Raw genomic sequence first — 23,831 nt, 5'->3', positions numbered from 1 at the left:
AAATTCTGTTAGAGTGGCTTGGGGCTTTAGATTCTTATTAATGAAATCTGTGGATGTCAAACTAAGCCTTTGTGCCCAACCCTCCCATCCTGGGATTAATAAGCATTGGCAAAGCTACTAGGCCTTGCCTATGGGAGAGCTATTGGCTTTGGGAATGTCTTTTAGCCATGATAACCTTGTTGTGTGCAGCATAGCTAAACGTTAGAAAACAGAGCTATTTGTAGCCACACTACACACAACATGGCTAAAAGAGATTGTCAAAGCCAATAGCTCTCACATAGGAAAGGGCTATTGGCTTTGCCAATGCTTGTTGAGTAAGCGGTCAAGGTTTAGCTCAAAGTAGGTGAAGTGAGGATGAGCCATGGAATGAATGGAACAACATGATTAACACAGTTGCAGCCCTAAACTACCCCCTAAATGAACAAAAATGTAATATAACACAGTCTCTGTTATTGATTCTACACAGAAGCGCAGTGTTTGAAGACATATGCCGCTTGTAATCGCTATGCTACCACAAACTCCAACCTGTAAGAGAAGAAATGGAATCCTCCTGAAAAAATATGGTTACATTCCAACAGGTTCACAAGGCTGTATCCTTCGTGATCCTAGTAGTCTCAAATACCCAAAGCTAGTAAAGAATAGAGAAATGCAGTGGTTTTGCAGTTTTCAGTATCTTAAAAGAGGATATTTCATGTCCTGGAGTCCTTGTGACTCATCTTTCGTTAACTCCACACTTGTGGATAAATGATGGAGAGCAGAAGCAAGCTGTATGTGAACCCAAAAAGGGTAACCAAAGGTCCTTCTCGGGACCTTTTTGATCTTGCTAGTGTCCAGACCAACCAGAACCTGCAAGCAAAATCATGCTCAAGGAACGCAAAAAAACAAAAGGAGGTGCAGAGAGGGTGTATGGTCACCAGGACGTCTCTCTGTTCAACTCACCTGAAATTACAGATGTTGGGTCTCTGATGAGGAATGGAGAAGGAATCTAGGAACTGTGTCCATGCAGACACAGTCCTCCTTGGGCTGGCTGGGGATCTCTTCACAGGCCTGCTGGCAGGAGCAGCAGAGCAGGCAAGTAGGGATACGCAGGACATTCAGCCTTGTTTGTAGCCACAAGACAGTGGACACCGTTCAATGTCACATTCTAAGAGCACCAACAGCCACAGGGTCCATGCAGGTTATTTCGATTAAGCTGTCTTTCAGCGAGTTGGGGGCTCCAATTTATATGTACGGTCCGTTACCTTGCATAGCAACTGAATGCCACTTTGCGCCACTGCAGCTCTCCATTTAAAAAAACCCTGGCATCCAGATTCAGGCACATTTTCCCTCCCAAGAGTGGGAAGACATCCCTTTACCATTGTAGTGCCTAATTTGTAAAAAAAAAAAAAAGAGTACCAGGGCCCTTATAAGGTGACCACGGCAGCCTGCACCGCCCAATGCCCTGGCCAGCATTGCCAGTGACAGTACCAACATAACTACTAACCAATGCACTCCTTCAAATGTCACAATTCAGACTATTGAAAGCCGCCAAACGCTATAATAATAGTGTGAGCAGCAGGTATTATTCTTTTAAATGTATATTGACGTATTAAACACTGTTTTGCTCATCTACAAATTTGACAGACAGCACCACCATGTGGTGGGCTGTCTCTACAGCCGGTGCTGACAATTAAGTACCAGTGCCAGGCACCGGAAACCACAGACTCAAATTAAGCACTACATTTTCCTTCTGTCGTGATGCATGCTTGTACCCAGTGATTACAATCTAGAGGGGATGGCTTTAGAGGGAAAAGTTTTGTCTTTTCCCATCAGAATTGGAGACAAGGAACACAATTCTCTGGGGGCATCGGCCATTGCACACCTTAGGGTAGCCCTAACGAAGGTGCAGTGAAGGTGAACATGAACCATGATCACTTTACACACTGTTTGATGTTCTCCGTTGTAATTGCAAAAACCCTGTTCATAATGTTCACTTCCATCTACATTCATTAAAACACTTAGGGCCTCATTATGACTTAGTTGAGCTAAGGGCGCCAGAAGACCGCCAGTGCTGGTGGTCTTCCGACCATCATATTATGAGTACTGAAGGATTTCTGCCACAATTTGGGCTGAAATCCTCCAGTAGGCGTGCTGGCGATCGGAGGCGCAAAGGCAGTTCCACCACTGGCCCTGCCCCGCCAAAAGGACTCCGCCAGCCGTATTATAATCTGTAATACATCCTGGCGGTGTCCTGATGGCAGGGCACTGCCGGCGGTGGAAGCGCCTGTTCCCGTTTCCTGCCGGAAGACCTGCTTGCTGGACAAGATAAGTAGATCGTCTGACAGGGGAGGGGAGTGGGAGGGTGGAGGTGTTGTGTGTAGTGTGTGTCTGAATGCGTGTATGATTGTTGAAGTGAGTGCGCGTTGGAACGTTTGTGTGAATGCGTGTATGTATGCATGTGAGTGAATGCGTGTATGTATGCGTGTGAGTGAATGTGTGTATGCAAGTGTTGGTGAATGAGTGTATGCGGGGTGCTTGTGGATGTGCATGTATGCAGGGGGGGTTGCTGGTATGGAAGGGGTGGGGGAGGGGATGCTGTTCTGAAATGGGGTGGGCGAGGGGGTCCTGATATAGAAGGGGGTTTGGATGGGTATTGAAATTGCAGGAGGGGGTTGGGGGAGTCATCTGCCGACTACAGGAAAGAAATTTCCTGTCACTGATAGCCCTTCCGCCAGGGTTTTCATGGCGTTGCTACTGCTGTGGAAACGCTCGCAGTTAGCATACTCATGATACCACCAGTGGTCTTCAGTGGACCACCGGGTTGAAGATGCTGATCTCTGACCTGGCTGTCCGACGGCCCTGGCGGTACAAGTGGGGATGTGCTGGTTTGGCAGAGGCCAACCCGCCACACTCATAATGAAGCGGTCTTCACCGCCAGCCCATTGGTGGTGAGACCGCCACCACGGCCCTGGCGGTCTTCGGACCGCCAGGGTCATAATGAAGGCTATAATCTTGAAATGGCTTGTAGGGTCTTATTTAACTAGAAGACCTGTAGACATCACCTATTGTAGAGATACTGATGTTAGCTATTACGAATCCAGCCACCAGCCAGAATGTGGGCAAATGGGGCAAGTGGGAACTACTCCATTGAAACAACACGGTGGAGCAACAAAAGCAAGGACTTTGCAATTTTAGGGAACACAAATATTGTCCATACAGAGTTATAGTTTGAAGCATTCCTCGTGATCTGTCCATGACTGTGCGAGTGAGGGATGCTTTACCCAAACCCCTCAGGATGTGCTTATACAGTGTCCCCTCATGATTACTTTCATGGCATCCCATTCCATCTCATGGGAGGCCCTGATTCCTTCATTCGTCACACAGTATTGTGAGGAGTGCGTAGCAATTGTGTCCCTGTATGTGCCGTCATGCGGCACGTCTGACCCAAGCCTGCAGATTGGTATAGTGCACAAATCACTCCCCACTGAAATGTAACTCTAAGCAGGTTTGATTGGATATGGTTCTGTCCAAATATTCAGAGCTGTGTATTAGAGGCCTGCAGTCGGAATTACAAAAAAAAAAATCTAAGCGTGTATGCACCTGAGGGCCCAGGGCACAATATGAGCGGGCAAGATCTGTGTCATGTATCCCCACAACCCTGGAGCATTGGGATCAAGTAAAAAAGATGGTGATAAAACATCTAAAAACTCACCTTGGAGGTTGTTAGGTGCATAGAGAGACACCATTGAGTAGGTCCAAGGTCCCCTCCAAATTAGCAAAATGGCCCTTCTCATCAGCCAGTACCCTGGTTTTCACAAAGCGCACCCCTGGGGCCACCCATATCAGGACCCCTCATGCATATGTGGAATATCCGTTGCCGAATGTCTGCCCGCTCCATCATCTGCTGACCTTCTCAAGCTCCCCCTTAGTGAAGTGCATCTCCAGAAGACATGCAAAGTCCCTGTGCCTAACATATGCATAAAGCTTGTGTCCCTTGACGGGGGTCACCCTGCCCCGCATATTCCAGGTTAAGGCATTAAAGGTTCTGGCCAGGATCATAAACATACGATCCCGGAGTCTCTGTCCCCCGTGCCACCCGCTTGCCCACCGTCCAGCATCCCGCCCCCTCCCATAGCCTCCATTTCCAGCCAGGAAAGAAAAACCTATAAACAAAACTGAAGAACAACTCCCCTATTCCATTCTGAAACACCCTCTGGCATCATGCCACAACAACCCAAACAGTACAACTGACAGCCTGTAACAAAAACATGTCAGTGTGGAAGTCTCTGGTGGGGGCAGGCCAAGCGCAGTGGATAACAGGGCAACATTCTCCCATGAAGCCCCTGCCAGGCCCAGCTGTGGAGAGCATGATCATTAATTCCCCACATCACCAGCTGCGGTGTCGCCCAGAACAGCATGGTCAACCCATGGGGGCCCCAACATTCCCATCAGTGTCAGGAAGCACTCACCACCTGTGGTGCCTCATAAATCTGGCAACTTCCTATGGGGCGAACCCCTTGGCGTGATCAGCAAGCCCCTCTCGGAGGTCTCTGAGCTGGGGGCTCCAAGTTCTGAGTCTAAGTCAGTGTCTGTGGCTAGAGCTTGTAATCTGTTTGTGCTGTGTGTAGAGACCACCGACACTGCCCGCGCTCATTCCAGGGCAGCTTGCTCCTCAGTGGATGGGATTTTGGCCTTCAGCGGCACTTGGGCCTTCCATCCGACCAATCCTGTAGGTCATACGCCTCCGGCTGCTCTTCTATCCCCTTGGAGTGGAGCCACACCCAGGCCCCCTTCAAGAGCATAAAGAAGTGGGTTGTAAGAGTGTCCACAATCCTCAGATGGGCTGGAAACAGCAAAGCATAGGATACTCTCAGGGTATGGAGCTGCACCTTAATCCCCTCAAAAGTGCTGTGCCTCTTCTAGACCTCTGCCATGTAGTCCGGGTATGCTGTTATTTTAGTCTCATTGAAGGTCCAAGGACCCTTAGCTCTGAACATCTGCAGTAAAAGATCTTTGTCCCGAACGTTGAGTAAGCTCTCAATGATTGGGCACAGTAGTGCCCCCGGCAGGGAGAGAGGGGGTTTCTGGCCAAGAATCCTGTGTGTCTTTTGAATCCTAGCCGTGAGCGGCTGCACCTCCGCGTGCAGGGTTTTCAGTTGTTATTTCATGGCCACCAGCAACTGCCTAATCAATGTTAGGAAAGTCTCTATTTCGCCCACACATTCCACGAGCTTGGCGTGGCCTCCCGCACCAATCCGGGTTCAACTTGTTTGGCCCCAAATTGAACCTCCATTGAGTTCTTGGAGTCCTGTATAGCTTGAAGAATTTTATCAAACATTTCTGGGTGTTTTTCCAATGTGCTTTCCAATTGGCAGATCGGGTCTGCCTGCGTCAGGGTGGCTGCCAGCATGGTCATGATAGATTTCTGCAGTGGGGGCTTAGACGTATTGGGGCGAACCGTGCCCACGAAGTTACTGTTCATGGGTTCTGAGCAAGAAACGATTGGTAGGTCAATTGTCCAACCCAGGCACCCCTGGGACTGCAGCGGGGGGAGGGACGGCAGGGAAACACTCGATATTGCAAACCCAACTCCTGTGGTGAAGCAGAGATTACTTCGAGGGACTCCCTTTGTGTGCCCCACCCAGAGGCAGGTGTAACGAAATGCAGGGCAGTTTACCCTCAAGTGTATCTGGGCACTCCCGCCTCCAAGTGACTGTGGAGGGCCTAGCATGGCGTGTCCTCAGGGAGCAATGCGTGTGTATGCACCCTGATGGTCCTGTAGTGCATCGCCTCCCATCATCTTCGGGACAATGTACGGCTCACTGCACCTGCTCTCTCTCGCAGTATCGCAGGGGTGCAGGCCAGGTGCAGTCTCGGAGGGTAGAGGGGTCATCAGGCAGAGGCGTCTCTTTGCTGTCTATTGCATCCATGGGGACCCCGAATGCGTGATTCCCGGGGTCCCCAGATTACCTCCAGGCGCAGCTCATACCATCCAGCCAGTCTTGGCCACTTCGCAGTTCCGCCGGGCCTTTGTTGCCCTGGGGCCTTCTCTGGAGATCCTACTCTCACTGGGCTCTCTATTCGTCGATAGGGCAGTGCACTTCAGGTAGATTTATATCAAGTTCGCCAGTTGCTTGTTGCTAGGCTGATGAGCCACTGGCAGGATTATCGTTGATCTCCCCCAAGGTTGAAAACTCTGCAGGGCAAGTCGGCAGGCCTCTCCCTGGGCGGCACTCACCAAAAACAGGTGTTCTTCTGCGATTCAATACCAGCCTGCACCAGGGACCGCGGTCGCAGCACTCACCGGCCAATCAGCACAGGCCGCGATCGCCGCTCACACTCGCCTCCAATCCTCTGATTAGCTTTCAAGTGCCGCACAAGAGTCCCCTGTCATGGAGGAGGTGTTGGGGCAGCATATGTAAGGCTAGGCCCGATTCGGAAGGGAGGGTCAATAAAACTTTTTCTAGCTTACGCGTCAAGAATTTTCAATTCTATTAAGGACACGGAGGCGAGGATTATGCTTTCTCTTTCTTTTTACTGTTCCAACAGTAGCCAATAAAACAACAGTAAACAAAAAAACTTCAATACCCAAGAGGTATAGCAACAGTCACATGGGCCAATCATATCCCATAACCTATCCCCATAAAAGCCATGACCTCGATAGTCACTTCCTCTTTCTTTGTAACAGTCAGATAAGAACCAAACACTGAAGGAAACAAAACTCCTTACAGAAGAGCAGTTCCAGAAAAAATTCTGAGCAGTCCAACATCGTGGTTCCAGCACCACCAACGAACCAGAACAAGCTTGCGACCTCAGCCGACACCTCCAAGAACAGGAAAATCAAGGACTACTCCTGTTGCTCAAGAAAATGACCATCCGAAAATATCACAGTCTTCTGATCAGCTCCTAAAAGAGATAAAAGATTGCCAGTAATGTCTTTAATGGATATAACATCCATAAACAATCTACACACTGTCATAATACCACCGGGTGGGAAATACAAAATATGTCAAAATCCTGTGAAAACATCATTTATATTAAATAAACACCAATGTTGCAAATTAATATACGGGTGGGATAATCCTCGCCTCCGTGTCCTTAATAGAATTGAAAATTCTTGACGCGTAAGCTAGAAAATATTTTATTCTATGTCAGGACCGGAGGCTCCGATTATGCTCGTTCAAAGCTGATCAACTACCACAGTCGCCACATTAGCCAATGGTTTATAATAAAATTTTCTAAATGTAGATTCTGAAGACCAATCAGCTGCTCTCATAATGTCTTCCAGACGAGAACCAAGTGCAAAGGTCTTGGAGGCCATAGCTTCTCTAGCAGAATGAGCTCCATATTTAGAGGTGTCAATGCCTGCCTCATTCATCAACCAGCTCATCCATCTAGCCAAAGTAGCCGCAGATACTGGCTTAAGAGGCTTTTGTAAGGATATTAAAAGCTGACCTTTATCATTTTAGTCTAATGTCAACAGTAGCAGCTTCATAATCTTTCAAACATTGAACTACACACAACTGTTGATTATCAGGAAATCTAGGATAAGTTACCAACCTACTATTGGTTTTAGTTCTTCTGGTGATGTTAAATGTAACTCCCTCTGGTGAATAAATTCTACCTACCAAATCCAAAGCCTTAACATCTGAAACACGTTTACAAGAAATAAGACAAAGCAACATAGTCAATTTTTCTGACAGTTGCTTCCTAGAAAGATAACGGTTAGAAGGCCAATTCACTAAAAATTTTAACATTACATCAACATCCCAAAGGGTAGAATATTTAGGTTGAGGGGGGACTGACAAACGAATCCCTTTCATTACCTTACAGACTAAAGGGTGTTCACTTATCGGTTTACCTTCTACCTGCGAATGACCCGCAGAAATAGCTGACCTAAAATTATTAACTGTACGATAGGCAAGACCCGAACTGGCTAATTCAGCTAGAAAATTTACAATCATGTCAACACTCGTCCCCATGGGATCGATACTCCGTCCGTCACACCAACCGGACCATCTCCGCCAGGCTGAGGAATACCTCCTATGCGTACTTGATGACCAGGACTGTTTAATGAAATCTGCAGCCTGTTGCGAAATTCCTGGGGAACTCCATTTCACCCTGAAACCGCCCAAGCCATCAACCACAGCTGGTTCGACAGAACCACTTTCACAAATGGTGCGCCAAATAGCAACCCATCCGCAGCAGGACCAGCTTCCGAAGAGGACAAATCATTGAGCTTGGGATCAATGCGCATCAAAAAAGTCCGTCTGCGCTCGGTAGAAAGAGCACAGTTAGTGTTGTCCAATTGGCAAATGGCCCTCTGTGCCCAGCCAATTAAAATGTCTGTGTCTACCGCCATACCAGACTCTTTATATTGGAACGCCAACTCCAAAAATGTTGTAAGGGGATCAGACATATCTAGGAGCTTATCTTGACATGAACGCCAAGCTCTGTCAAGACCCTTCTTTGGATCTTTTGAGAATTTTTTCATAAAAACTACCATTGTGTGTAGGAAAGAACCATCTTGCCTGGCATGTTACCCCCATATTTCACTGTATATATGTTGTTTTAGTTGTATGTGTCACTGGCACCCTGCCAGCCAGGGCCCCAGTGCTCATAAGTGTGCCCTGTATGTGTTCCCTGCGTGATGACTAACTGTCTCACTGAGGCTCTGCTAACCAGAACCTCAGTGGTTATGCTCTCTCTCTGCTTTCAAAATTGTCACTGACAGGCTAGTGTCCAATTTCACCAATTCACATTGGCATACTGAACACCCTTATAATTCCCTAGTATATGGTACTGAGGTACCCAGGGTATTGGGGTTCCAGTAGATCCCTATGGGCTGCAGCATTTCTTTTGCCACCCATAGGGAGCTCTGACAATTCTTACACAGGCCTGCCACTGCAGCCTGAGTGAAATAACGTCCACGTTATTTCACAGCCATTTACCACTGCACTTAAGTAACTTATAAGTCACCTATATGTCTAACCTTTACCTGGTAAAGGTTGGGTGCTAAGTTACTTAGTGTGTGGGCACCCTGGCACTAGCCAATGTGCCCCCACATCGTTCAGGGCAAATTCCCCGGACTTTGTGAGTGCGGGACACCATTACACGCGTGCACTGGACATAGGTCACTACCTATGTACAGTGTCACAATGGTAACTCCGAACATGGCCATGTAACATGTCTAAGATCATGGAATTGTCACCCCAATGCCATTCTGGCATTGGGGAGACAATTCCATGATCCCCCGAGTCTCTAGCACAGACCCGGGTACTGCCAAACTACCTTTCCCGGGGTTTCACTGCAGCTGCTGCTGCTGCCAACCCCTCAGACAGGTTTCTGCCCTCCTGGGGTCCAGCCAGGCTTGGCCCAGGAAGGCAGAACAAAGGACTTCCTCAGAGAGAGGGTGTTACACCCTCTCCCTTTGGAAAAAAGTGTCAGGGCTGGGGAGGAGTAGCCTCCCCCAGCCTCTGAAAATGCTTTTATGGGCACAGATGGTGCCCATCTCTGCATATGCCAGTCTACACTGGTTCAGGGATCCCCCAGCCCTGCTCTGGCACGAAACTGGACAAAAGAAAGGGGAGTGACCACTCCCCTGACCTGCACCTCCCAGGGGAGGTGCCCAGAGCTCCTCCAGTGTGCTCCAGACCTCTGCCATCTTGGAAACAGAGGTGCTGCTGGCACACTGGACTGCTCTGAGTGGCCAGTGCCAGCAGGTGACGTCAGAGACCCCTTCTGATAGGTTCTTACCTGTCTTGCTAGCCTATCCTCCTTAGTAGGTAGCCAACCTCCTTTTCTGGCTATTTAGGGTCTCTGCTTTGGGGAATTCTTTAGATAACGAATGCAAGAGCTCATCAGAGTTCCTCTGCATCTCTCTCTTCACCTTCTGCCACGGAATCGACCGCTGACTGCTCAGGAAGCCTGCAAAACCGCAAAAGAGTAGCAAAGACGACTACTGCAACCTTGTATCGCTGATCCTGCCGCCTTCTCGACTGTTTTCCTGGTGGTGCATGCTGTGGGGGTAGCCTGCCTCCTCTCTGCACTAGAAGCTCCGAAGAAATCTCCTGTGGGACGACGGAATCCTCCCCCTGCAACCGCAGGCACCAAAAGAACTGCATCACCGGTCCTCTGGGTCCCCTCTCAGCACGACGAGCGTGGTCCCTGGAACTCAGCAACTCTGTCCAAGTGACTCCCACAGTCCAGTGACTCTTCAGTCCAAGTTTGGTGGAGGTAAGTCCTTGCCTCCCCATGCTAGACTGCATTGCTGGGTACCGCGTGATTTGCAGCTGGTCCGGCTCCTGTGCACTCTTCCAGGATTTCCTTCGTGCACAGCCAAGCCTGGGTCCCCGACACTCTAACCTGCAGTGCACAACCTCCTGAGTTGTCCTCCGGCATCGTGGGATCTCCTTTTGTGACTTCGGGTGAGCTCCGGTTCACTCTTCTTCGTATTGCCTGTTCTGGCACTTCTGTGGGTGCTGCCTGCTTCTGTAAGGGCTCCCTGTCTTGCTGGGTGCCCCCTCTGTCTCCTCACACAATTGGCGACATCCTGGTCCCTCTAATAAGGGATAACTGGTCCTGGTACAGATTGTAAGTACCCCTTGGTACCCACTACAAACCAGGCCAGCCTCCTACATTGTGGGATCCACTTCGGGTGTATCTGCTACCTTCCCTTCTAAGTTGGGTCTAGGACATTCGGCTCGGAGACGAGCGCGGACCTCTTTGTCAAACCCTTTGCGTAAATGAGATTGAACATAATTAGCTACCTTCGGAGGAGGAACCCAGTTGGACGCTCTAGGGTGAACTATATCTGTGGGGTCAAAATCTAAGACTTTGGGAGGAGACCTCTGTCTCTTGGGTTTTTTACTAGGACCCGGAACTTCAGAGTCATCTGAATCAGACGAGGCATCGTCGTTGGAGGATGAAGGGGTATCAGCCGAATTATTACTGCTGTAATTGAGTTCACCTGCCCTTTTGCGGCAAAGCTTTTCAAAGGCAGCAGCCTGGTCAGACGAGGCATTAGAATCGCTCTGCTTTCCTGAATCCATGGGCTTAGGATGTTCACTAGGAGCAGGAAGTCCCGGCATCCACCCTTGATTACGAGCGTAATCAATCAGTTGACCCGAGAAGGGTCCCAAAGCTTTGACCAGAGCGTCATTAACTGATTGTTGCACCCTAGTGTCAAGGGCCTCAACCAAATTCATTTCCAGCTGGCCAAAATTCTCCTCAGGATAATATCCTGATTCATCATCATGCCACTGAGCCATGCTCCTGCTTCTTATGGAAGTAAATACACTTCAATATAAAAATTAAATGAATGCAGGAGTTCAAAGGGGGAGTGCAAAAACCCCTGCCAGTTCAATTGTAATCAGATTATGCATAAAATGTGGAGGGAGCAGACCTGGACAGAAAAAAGCACTCTAGGCAGTGCCTATTCAATTCTTACAACCCCAAGCCAGGCTGTGGGGCGTCAGGGAGCACAGAAAAAGGGGGCCTCTCAAAATGGGGAAGTCAATCGGAGTCGTGCCGCAACAACGTGCCGGCTTTTCAACATGAAACAAAGGGAAGAAGCCGAGAACGTGCGCGCGGCATGACGCGACTGCAGAAATAGAAATAGGACTACGTGAGTAAGGCGTAGTCCACTCCCGCTCCACGAAAATCAATAAACTCGGCCAAGCAGCACGAGTAAAGATAAACAAACGCGCACTGACAGCGCTGCCAAATACAAGCACAATAACGTTTTACATAGATATAAAAGTTAAGAAAATCGAAGAGCACTTATCTGCTGCGGAGCAGCAAAGAAAGAGGGAGTGACTATCGAGGTCATGGCTTTTATGGGGATAGGTTATGGGATATGACTGGCCCATGTGACTGTTGCTATACCTCTTGGGGATTGAAGCTTTTTGTTTACTGTTGTTTTATTGGCTGCTGTTGGAACAGTAAAAAGAAAGAGAAAGCATAATTGGAGCCTCCGGTCCTGACATAGAATGCGAGGCAACCACACATGCTCCATCTTGGCTACACCACTCCACAAAATATCCTAAACAATATCCGAAAAGTTATTTATAAAAATATCGCCAATTGGAGTTAATAGTGGAAAATTAGCATCTAGACGAACAACATATTTAGTAAACGTTATTCAGGCCATAGTATTTATGTCAGGTGATATTTTTGTTGTCAATATTATTTAACACAACCAGTGCTTAATTTGAGCCAGTGGTTACAGGTGGGGTACGCCGGCATTCATTTTTAGAGACAAGGATCATGAGACGTTGACGCAAAACAAGTGATGGAAAGACAAAACTGAGGAATGGAAGAGAATCATGGAAAAGCCATGCGAACGCAGGGATGCTAAAGAATCTGCAGGTGTGAGATAGAGGGGCAGGGACTGTAGGGTGGAGGATGGGAGGCCTGAGGCGGAGTGAAGCCTAGGCAGCATTGCTATTCTGCGACCCCGACGTTTAGCAGCGCTGGCAAAAGCCTTCTGAGAAAAACCTTCGGCGCTATCACATATTATTTTAAAAATTAGGCTCTGCACTAGTGACGAAACGCTAAGTGATGAGCTCCCCTGCACAACGTGATAAAGCCCTGACAAAATCTCACACATATTTATAGACTTTGGACTGAATGGGGGTCCTCTCAAGGGCTGGGTGACTGCACTGCACACAACCCTATTGTTGTTGCTGTTACGGGGGGGAGGGGAGCATATCTGAAAGAAATAAAGTATTAAGGCTCGAGTGATGTATTAGGAGTAATAGGAGTGTCTGGCACCCAAGGCTAGGATGCTTCGCAAATGCACAGATTTTTTTTAAATACGGAAGCTGCTCTCACCATTGAGATATTGGTGGTGAAGAGAAATTGTACAAAGGTTCTGCTACATTTTCTGGGGAAAGGCGGAGAACTAAAGCTCAATAATTCCGTAACTAAGTGACTGCTTCTGTGGCTTCCAGCTAAACTCAATGTACAGCGATAAAGATGTATTTCACTGATGTCCAGCACCCCCGATTGAAACACAAATAGAATTTGACGCTCTCAGTAGGTAGCAAGGATGCAATGGACCCTGGTGCAGGCAAGGAAAATGGCACCTTTGACTGTCTAGGGGGGGTTGTAAAGTACAGCAATTATCATGGTTCATTGGGCACCTCAGGACCTCGATGTCACTGCAACTTCTCCACCAAATAGTAGCGAGGCCCCTGGGCGCTCTCCCGTTTGCACTCTTCTGTTGTCTGTCATGTTGAACATGTGTTCAGTATCACATACTAATTCTGCCTCACTGAGGCACACAGCAGCGAGGCGCGTTCCCCCCTTCACAATGAGATGAGAGTAAAATAATAATTACGCCGACAATAAATGTAGATCCCTTGTTTAGTCTGCCTGACCCTGTTTGCAGTGATTATAAAGTAGTAACAGAAGGGAAAGACGCAAAACAACAGCCTCTAAATGGATACACTTTCCCGCCTGTCGCCTCCGCACTCTTCCTGCGGTACCTTAACAGCAGAGGCCGGACCAGCTGCAACCCTGTACTGTGGGCTAGGGATCCATTCAAGCAGGGATAAGAACCCCGTGAGACTGCAGTCTTAGTCACTGATGCTTCTGACTGAGCTATATTATTAAGGGTGTGGCTTAAAGATGCAAACTAAAATTCCCATTGAGCTTCGCCCTACCCACACATTTTCATAGAATTACAAGTGCAACTAGCATACGTGCTCACCGCTCTGTGCATTCTACAGAGAGGCCAAGGATTGGATGTCCATGTGTTCTGAACACCTTTCTGAACCACTGACCGACAATGAGAGAAGCTTCCACTGCCTTCAGCCTCAACTCAATCGTGGCCCCTCTAATCTCCTGGATGTAACTGAATTCAAAGAATTGTAATATGCTGCCTGAAGAATATACTGTAACACAACACCCTGCAAATAGCTAACACTCTTAAGGAATGCTAGATTAGGTAAATATAGGAAGCTGTCCCTTTATGTGGTATGTGAATACAGTATAAAGGGTTCAGGGGTTCCCCAGTGAGTGGAGAGGTCTTGCTATGCAATTCCAAAGTGCTCTGTTTAGGGGAAGTGTGGTCGTGGTTGAGCAGCCCTAGGCTTAACACATACAAGTGCAAGACATCTGCCAATACACACAATAGTCAATATATGAGACACACGACTTAAGAAGGAGATCCACACCAATTTATAAAAACAGCAAGTATCTTTATATATGTTTAGGCATTAGAGAAAATCGTTCAGGTAAATAGGTCTTTAATAGGAATTCTTTTAACTTTAAAAAGTGGACACAGTGCAATTACTGAGTTCAGCAATGTTATCCTATGGGAGGGAAAACAAGTACTGCAAACAAGTAGAGCACAGCGCCTTACAAGACCAATCTTCTGGGGTTAAGGTGAGTAGTGGGCAGGGTCCAAAGCAGCACCCACAGTACAACCTCAGCGGCACGGGGGTGGCCGGGTGCAGGGTGTCAAATGCGTTTCTATGGAGATCAGTCAAAGCGGAAAGAGGCTGCAGACTCTGTGCAGGAGGCCAGTCGGGCTGAACCGACAACAGGGCTCAGGCCGCGCGATGCTTGGGCACATGTAGGCACATCTGGTCCTCTTATCCATGGCTCAGGTGCGACGGGTGCAGAGGTGTCCTTAGGTGTCGGGCTTTTTTGACGGGAGCGGTCACAGTAGAGGAGGGCTACGTGGAGACGCTGTAGGAGTCGTCAGAGAGTTGATGAGGGGTGAAACCATGATAGACTCGGACTCTGGAGGGCTGGAGAACTTTTTGGGCACCTGCGGTTCACATCAACTTGGGTCGGAGATGACGGGCACAGTGGTGACTTCTGGTGTCGAGTTTTGGTGGTTCCATAGGCTTCAGAGTACCTTCTTTGGAGTTTATTGGAGAACAGGTCAGCTGTTCACAGGAAGTCTTGTGTCTTTTTTGAGGGCAGGCACCCATCCCAAGTTTCTGGAGTCACAGCTGTGGGATGAGTCCCCTTTTGTGCAGATTTCGATGTGGGATGCAGACAGGCCAGTGGGGTTGGTTTCAAGTTAACTGCTCTTTTCTCCTCTTCTGCTGTCATGGCTCTTCAGTGTCCTTGGACTTCTGAGGTCATCAGGGACTGCTTCTTTAGTGCCCGGGGCTCCCCTAAATACGGAATTTAAGGTTGTGTAAGGCAGTAGCCAATGGGCTACTGACTCTTGGGGTCACTATGCCCCTACAGGGAGTGCAGAATTATTAGGCAAATGAGTATTTTGACCACATCATCCTCTTTATGCATGTTGTCTTACTCCAAGCTGTATAGGCTCGAAAGCCTACTACCAATTAAGCATATTAGGTGATGTGCATCTCTGTAATGAGAAGGGGTGTGGTCTAATGACATCAACACCCTATATCAGGTGTGCATAATTATTAGGCAACTTCCTTTCCTTTGGCAAAATGGGTCAAAAGAAGGACTTGACAGGCTCAGAAAAGTCAAAAATAGTGAGATATCTTGCAGAGGGATGCAGCACTCTTAAAATTGCAAAGCTTCTGAAGCGTGATCATCGAACAATCAAGCGTTTCATTCAAAATAGTCAACAGGGTCGCAAGAAGCGTGTGGAAAAACCAAGGCGCAAAATAACTGCCCATGAACTGAGAAAAGTCAAGCGTGCAGCTGCCACGATGCCACTTGCCACCAGTTTGGCCATATTTCAGAGCTGCAACATCACTGGAGTGCCCAAAAGCACAAGGTGTGCAATACTCAGAGACATGGCCAAGGTAAGAAAGGCTGAAAGACGACCACCACTGAACAAGACACACAAGCTGAAACGTCAAGACTGGGCCAAGAAATATCTCAAGACTGATTTTTCTAAGGTTTTATGGACTGATGAAATTAGAGTGAGTCTTGATGGGCCAGATGGATGGGCCCGTGGCTGGATTGGTAAAGGGCAGAGAGCTCCAGTCCGACTCAGACACCAGCAAGGTGGAGGTGGAGTACTGGTTTGGGCTGGTATCATCAAAGATGAGCTTGTGGGGCCTTTTCGGGTTGAGGATGGAGTCAAGCTCAACTCCCAGTCCTACTGCCAGTTCCTGGAAGACACCTTCTTCAAGCAGTGGTACAGGAAGAAGTCTGCATCCTTCAAGAAAAACATGATTTTCATGCAGGACAATGCTCCATCACACGCGTCCAAGTACTCCACAGCGTGGCTGGCAAGAAAGGGTATAAAAGAAGGAAATCTAATGACATGGCCTCCTTGTTCACCTGATCTGAACCCCATTGAGAACCTGTGGTCCATCATCAAATGTGAGATTTACAAGGAGGGAAAACAGTACACCTCTCTGAACAGTGTCTGGGAGGCTGTGGTTGCTGCTGCACGCAATGTTGATGGTGAACAGATCAAAACACTGACAGAATCCATGGATGGTAGGCTTTTGAGTGTCCTTGCAAAGAAAGGTGGCTATATTGGTCACTGATTTGTTTTTGTTTTGTTTTTGAATGTCAGAAATGTATATTTGTGAATGTTGAGATGTTATATTGGTTTCACTGGTAATAATAAATAATTGAAATGGGTATATATTTGTTTTTTGTTAAGTTGCCTAATAATTATGCACAGTAATAGTCACCTGCACACACAGATATCCCCCTAACATAGCTAAAACTAAAAACAAACTAAAAACTACTTCCAAAAATATTCAGCTTTGATATTAATGAGTTTTTTGGGTTCATTGAGAACATGGTTGTTGTTCAATAATAAAATTAATCCTCAAAAATACAACTTGCCTAATAATTCTGCACTCCCTGTATATGACCACTTCCATTGGGAAGTGGGCATAACCCTGTACCAGAATTCCTAGGTATGCCAACTCAAAGATGGCTACCTCTGAAAAATCATGTCTACCTCGCAGTAGCCCACCTTAAGGGTGGTATTAACCTAAAGGAGGCATGCCTACCTGATTAGCTAATTTTACTGCCTGTCCAGGTGCCAAATAAGCTCTGTACAGGGGGACTGCCTTCCTCTCCTGTGAGGGGAGCCAGATTTTCATTTGAAAGGCGGCAGCCCTTTGAGGCTTACCACCTTAGGAAGGCTAATCAAGAGGTCATCCTGTGGGAGGGGGTGTTACACCCTCTTCCCGGACAGTCTTTTGTTCTGGGTCTCCTGAGAGCAGAAGGCTCTCACCCTAAGGCTCCAGAATGGTATCTCTGGTGGCAGGCTGGCAGAAACTGGTCGGTGAGCAGACCAGAGGCTGGTAGGGTTTCAGGGGGCACCTCTAAAGTGCCCTCTGGGTGCATGTACTGGTAAATCCAACACTGGCATCAGCGTGGGTTCACCACTGCGAAATGTTTGATACCTAGCATTCCAATCTAGAGTGAAGCCATCATGTATCTGGTGAGCCTGTATTGACCAGTGTCCAGCATGGACATTTAAAATGGCTTCCCTGGTCATTTTCTGTGTCTGAGAGTTCATGCAAATATGCCCTCACATGTAATATAATGTACCCTGCCATAGGCCTGCTAGAGAGGAGACTTGCATATATTGCGTGCAGTGTTAGGGGACATGGCACACAGGCTGTGTGCCATGTCGTGTTTTCACTTTTGTCTGCTTCAAGACATGCAGCCTGCAATTGCAGCCTGTCATGTGCTTGGTAAGAGGTCCGTTATGGTGACACAATTCGTGCTGCAGCCCTTAGAGATCTTCTTTAGTACCTCATGCCCTAGGTACCAGGGATACCATTTACTACAGACTTACAGAGAGTGCTAAAGGATTTGCCAATTGTGGAAACAACCGTTAACAGAAACCCAGTGCACTTTCAGTCAAAATCTCATCATGTACCAGGCAAAACGTGGGGGTAACCATGTCAAAAATATATGAGATGAGGCACCAGACGAGTGCATGTTCAATTAATGGTGATTCAAGCTGCATGACAGGCACAAGATGGCAGAACACCTGAAGTGTAGTACTACATTATGTTGAGTGCTCTGAAAGAATGAGGGTGGAATGTAATTAGTGCATGCATATTCCTTTTAAATAATGCAAGTTACATTTTGAGGAAAAAAAGATTACTCCGAGAAACTGCATACTATCTGCAGGTCATGGCAGGCCTAGGTCTGACACGTGCGTACATTCGGGGTACAGGCATATACACCACCTGAACAAAGGCATTATTGAATATGAGCGTTTGAACTCAGACTGGAAAAACTGTATATTTTTTGCTAACACTTCTCCAGCACAAACTTTTTCGACCTAGCAGAAAAGATGATTCCAACAATTTCGTTTTTTTGGCCTTCAAACTTTGATTTCTGAACAATTGAGATGTTAGAAGTCAGATCAAGTCCTGTCTTGTCAGTAGTGATGTTTGGTGTCTGCCCCTCATACTCACCTTAGGGCAAAATGTCCTGCCTGGATCTCTAAGTACAGCATCTGGGCTATCACCCAACATTTTTTAGGTGTCACCTACAACAGCACATGCACTGTTACTGCAACATTTATTGTTTTGTATATATTGGGCTCTCACCCGCACACAGCATACCTTTGGTTGTTTACGTTGTCGCTCTCATTTGCTAACTTTCAACTGCTTAGCTTCTATAGGCTTCCCTTGCATTCTTGTGTTTGCCCCTCCCTGGAGCATGGACCAAATCCATTTGTTCTTTCCCGTGTTTTTGCTACACAATATTTCTTATCTGTTTTTCTGAGAGCTGATTTTGCCAATTGGTTGCTGCTAGTGGGTGTGGGGTGTTTGCTTACTGAACGCTTTAACTCATGCATGCCGTCTGTTGACAGGTATTCCTGTAAGGGCCCTTTCTTTCTTTTATGGTGCTCATCATCTGTCCTTCTCAATCTTCTGCTGTCTGCTTGGCATCTCTTTAACTTGCCGGCGGTGTGTTGAGATTTGCAAAATCCCTTGGGCTACTTTTCGGGTGCACTGCAGTATTGTTATGATTAAATCATCAACCGTCACATCATGAAGTGACTTTGCGTTCTCTTTAGGCGTGGATACATCTACTGGTGGTATTTGTATTTCTTGTGGGTGCAGCTTGTTAAACAAACTGTTAAGACATTTTAAATTTGTCTCTGTCACTTTACATTGTTCAGCAAACACTGACAAAGCCAACAAGGATGGTATATGTGAGATGTCTTGGCTTTGTCAATATTTGTTTCACGTTGTACAGCAGTACATCTGCTGTGCAGCATGGCTAAAAGTTAAAAATAAAAAAATAAACTTTCAGTCATGCTGCACAACTGCAGCGCTGCTCTAGAACATGTCTAAAAAATACTCACAAAGGCAATAGATCTCAAATAGGAGAGACGTACTGGGTTTGCCAGTGCTTCTTTTATAATGCAGTGGATGCCAATTTCCTGTTTCATAGTGCATTTGAGCTCCCCATTTTTGGCATCCTTGCCCCACTATTGCCAGTTAGCTGTGGTGTTTTTATGCTGTTCTTCTTCCATAATTACCAGTGGCTGATCCTGACAGTTTAAAACTGCCACCTTCTTTATAGTCAACTTTTCTGGTAGTGGTCTTTCACATGCCTTCATTATTACTTCTTGGTTCTATAACTGTAGGTCTAGCCTCCTACCCTCACTTGCAATTCTTAGTTTCAATCTTTTAGTGCCGTCTTGTTCCCTTGCTCCTGGTGGTTCATTCTGGTCTTGTAGCCTGACACCAAAACACATACACAGTTCTTGGTTCTGCGTTTTTTGGACTAGTCTCCTTTCCTCTCTCACATTTCATCATTCTGACTGGTAAGTTTTCTTCTCCCAATCTTGCGTCTTGGTCCTGGTGTTTCAGGGCTTGGTCCGCCCCTCCCAAATGTAATAATTTGGTCCCCGTTTTGTACGACTCTATGCATCTCTATTTGTCTATTCATTGAGCCCTGTGTTATAGGATTGCATTTGCACTGGTTAGTTCTGCCGCTGGTTTAATTCCACTGGCCCCCCTCAATAGTTCTTCCTAGCCTTGTAGTGGCTTGTTTCCACTCCTCTCTTTTAACATATTTTAATAAAAATTATTACAGAGCTTTTTCACAAAAATATGTCAACAGATAAATCCGATTGAAACTATACAATCAAGAAACCGATCCATATAAGTTTATCTACGAAGCAAAAATGTTAAGCTTATTATACCTAAAATATAATTCAACTTGATTTTCAACGTTCTTCTATATATGCGTTTGGCCACAGTGGCCTTTGTGTTCCACGGGAATAATGAATGCATATATACATATATAAAAGAGATTTGTGTGGTAAAGGGCCTGCAGAAAATGGTCTGCAAGCATATTGTGAGTGAGACCTGAAATCTGAATAACAGTGTACACATATTACTTACACCATTTATGATTAGGAGATTCTCGGAATTTGATATAGCGACGCCTAAGACTCGAATTCTCTGATTCCAGATGGTATCTCTGCACCAATTTCCAAGGAAACTGTACATTTGGATTACAGAATAGTGAACAACTACATGGACCATCAATACCAGTCTCATATCATATGTTAATTCCATATTCTGAGGAGAAATCCGCCGATATGTTCCTCCTGCTTAGAGCAGGCACCACATTTCAGCAGGAGAGCTAGGGGTCTTGAGGGTGGAGATCAAGCCAGGGGTCTGAAGAGGCTAAAGGGGCCCAGGGGCAGCACCGTCTCATCCCATGTGAAGTGTTTTGGGCATTGGGGGTTACACACAGCTATGGGATCCGCTATTGGCCTATGGCTGTTTTTCATCCGGGGGGGGGGCGAGGATGGAGAGGCACATATCCCCAGGCCCTGCTATTGGCCTAGGATGGTTCTTCACTGGCATGTTGAAGAGTGGTGAGTGGGAGGGATGCTTTCATGGCAGGCCAGGGGGTGTGGTGTCTCCTCGCCCTGTAATGTACACTGTGAGAGAGTGGAGGGCTAGTGGTTGCATTCAGCAACGAGCTATGCCTTCCACGTGGGTAGGGTTGTAGCAAAGAGGGGTGGGGGGTCTGATGGGCGTGCAAGACTTGCTTTTGAGGTGGGTAGGATACCTCTCATTCCATGTGCTGGGTCTGGTGGGGGCCTTGTCTGCCCTGTGCTCCTCCTCATGCCCAGGGTTCTAGTTGCGGTCAACCTCCCACTTGCTCTGTGATGTTACTGATTGAGTATTATTTGGCCGATCACAGTAGTTACCACCTCCTTCAGCAGTAGCCATTTCCCATAAAGGCATTTGATTGATTTTTTTTCTTTTTTCTTGAGGCCTTATACTGATTCTTTGGTAGTCTCATTCTTTGTGGTTGCTGACGGAAGTTTAGAGTCTCTTGAGCAGAGTCTGCATTTTTCTCTTTATACTCCAAATCAAACCATGCACGCTCCTGACATTATTCCTAAAATATAATTACAAGTGCATGATTGAAACCAGGATATCTGCCACGTTTTGATGGAGTATTCCTCTTTGCCAAACTCTAAATAATGCCATACGTTCTTAGGATATTATGAAACCAACATATTTTTTATATTCATCTCTGTAGTTCTGACTTGTATGTAGGAATAAGGCTCCCTTCACCCCCTTACTGTTTTTTCATAGTTTTCTTGGCTTTAGGTTCTTTTCATTTGTCTTATTGTTCCATTTATGAATAAAGGAGATGTGGTGGCACTCTACTCCTCCTCATTTACACTGTTTCTGGTGTTGTTGGGCTGGTCTTCTCCCTCCTCTACTCACACTTAATGGTTCCTCTGGTGTCCAGTTTTGTCTCTTTCTCTCTGATATAATTGGTTGTTGTGGTACTCTATGGCTGACTTTTGTTTGATTCTTGTTCTTCTTAGTAACTCTCTTTGCTGTAGTAGCTGTAGGGCTGCTTCTTCCACACTCTTATTAGTTTTTTCTGGTGTTGCATAGCTGATTTCCTCCTCCTGTTTTAATTGATTAGTTCTTGTGTGTTTAGGAGGTCTTCCCCATTAGTCAGTTTGGCTTTGTAAGGCTTGCCTCCTTTCTGCCTACATGATCACATTTATCAACTCCCATATAAAGGTGGTGGTATTTTCCTTTTCTCACTGCTTTGTGTTTATTTGGTTGTATGATTGAGTCCCTTCCCTGCAGCTCATTTGTTGGTTCTAAAGTTGTATGACTGGGTTCCTTCACCACCTCTTGGTTGGTGTTGATGCTGTCGTTTTTCCCGTACTCTCACTGATTGGTTCTGCTTTAGTTGCTGGTCCAGTCTCATTGTTTGGATGCAGTACTTCCCTCTTGATGGTTGGTTGTGGCTCTGCAGGACCTGTGCTCTTTCTCCTTCTCCCATGCTCTTTAATCGACTGTAATGCTGTCTGGCTTGTCTCCTTTCCCTAATGTTACTGGTTTGCTCTGGGGTTGTATGACTGGTTTTCATGATTTTTTTTCAATTGATTACTATAGGTACTGTAAAGCTGGCCCCCTTGCCTCACTCTGAATTGTTGATTCATTTGGTGATCCTTCTGCTTTCCCTTCTCTACTGGCTCACGTTGATGTTGTATGTGTCTTCTGTGATTCTCTGGGATTCACACTTCATGATATCTTGCTTTTTCTTTCAGAAATGAAAGGGTTCTCCTTTCAGTACAATCCAGGAATTCTTCGTGGCAGTCAGTTCATGAAGATGTTGACAAAAGAAGAACTTGAGGAGGAACAAAGGTATGTTTCATGTGGTGCTTAACTAACAGGTTTGCTTTGACACGTCTTTGGCATTTCTATTTTATTTTATTTTTTATTTCAGTCCGCAGACATTTGCATGGCCTAGCAATGCTTATCAGTCTAGCGACTGTAATGAAATGGCTATAAGCTAAAGCTGGGTAATAAGAAGCAAATGGCCTGGTGTTTGAGTCTTCACTTCTGACCTTCCTGTCGCCTACTTTATTTCTAAAAGCCCCCTTATTTCTTGTATTCTTCTTCTTTCCAAATCGACCCAGACTATCATTATTGATATTCAATATCAACAAAATATTTGAAAAGCAAATAATCTGTGTACACCTATTACTATGGGCCAGATGTACAAAAGTGTTTTTGCAATCACAAACCCTCTGATTTGGTAACATGCAGATTTGCGACTGTAGGAACCATTTCACATGTCCATCAGTTCCATTTTGTGATTTAGAATTTTTTTCTGAGGTTCAAAATAGGATTGGAAATCTTTACTGAATCGAAAGGGCTTATTCAGGGTGTTCCTTCCAAATTGTGATTCGGTTGTCTATGTATCAGTGGTTTGCATCCATAATTCCAGCCACAAACCATTTACCAGTTACCTTCCCTGAACTTCTCTTTTGGATTCCTGGTGGCAACTCTGAGGGGAGCAGGCAGTGGTCCCCAGGGCAACAGCCACCCAAATTTCGCTGAAGTTTTTAAAAATGGAAAACGTTTTTTAAAGAAGTCCAGCTTCATTTAAGAAAATGGAGCTGCTCTTAAAAAACATTCATTGCAATCACAGGAATGGTGGAATGCTGTCTATTGAAGGCCACCATCCCTGTGATTGTAGCCATTCATAGGGGGTTGCAAATCGCGACCTGCTTAATGAATATTAATTAGGCAGGATATCCTCCGACCCCCTGCAATTCACTGTTTTGGTCAACTGGCCTATTAGTACACAGGTCTTTTAGCAAATGGGATTGAATTCACAGCAATCCAATGCTCCATATGCAGCCACTATTTCGAATCCAAACTTAGCACATCTGGCCCTACATCTTGTAGTGTTCTTCACTCTTTTCTTGCTCATCACACCTCTTCCATTTTCTCTCTCTCTGAGTTTCCTTATCCTTGCTCCTCTTGATTCTCTTGGTTCACTCACTCTAGTTTTTGCTTCTCTTATCACTGAACCCTTTTAGTTCTCCCATGCAGAATATGCCTGTCTGAAGTTTCTTCCTTTCATTAACATTCCCTTATGTCATGTATTTTCTTTTTTCCGTA

At 46.3% G+C, this 23,831-nt stretch overlaps 1 protein-coding gene across 3 annotated transcripts in view; it reads left to right on the top strand.

The window, feature by feature from the left end:
* Positions 1-23,831, top strand: part of MXRA7 (matrix remodeling associated 7) — a 220,642-nt gene that overhangs the window by 124,038 nt on the left and 72,773 nt on the right. For all 3 annotated transcript variants that reach the window (XM_069200237.1, XM_069200239.1, XM_069200238.1), the window contains exon 3: positions 22,469-22,565. In XM_069200237.1, coding sequence (XP_069056338.1) covers positions 22,469-22,565 — 97 coding nt within the window. The remainder of the gene's footprint in view (positions 1-22,468; positions 22,566-23,831) is intronic.

The sequence above is a fragment of the Pleurodeles waltl genome, chromosome 7 (assembly GCF_031143425.1).
Source record: "Pleurodeles waltl isolate 20211129_DDA chromosome 7, aPleWal1.hap1.20221129, whole genome shotgun sequence".
Classification (NCBI taxonomy): domain Eukaryota; kingdom Metazoa; phylum Chordata; class Amphibia; order Caudata; family Salamandridae; genus Pleurodeles; species Pleurodeles waltl.
Note: the sequence above shows the minus strand (reverse complement) of the source record. Positions and strands in the feature narration are given on the sequence as shown.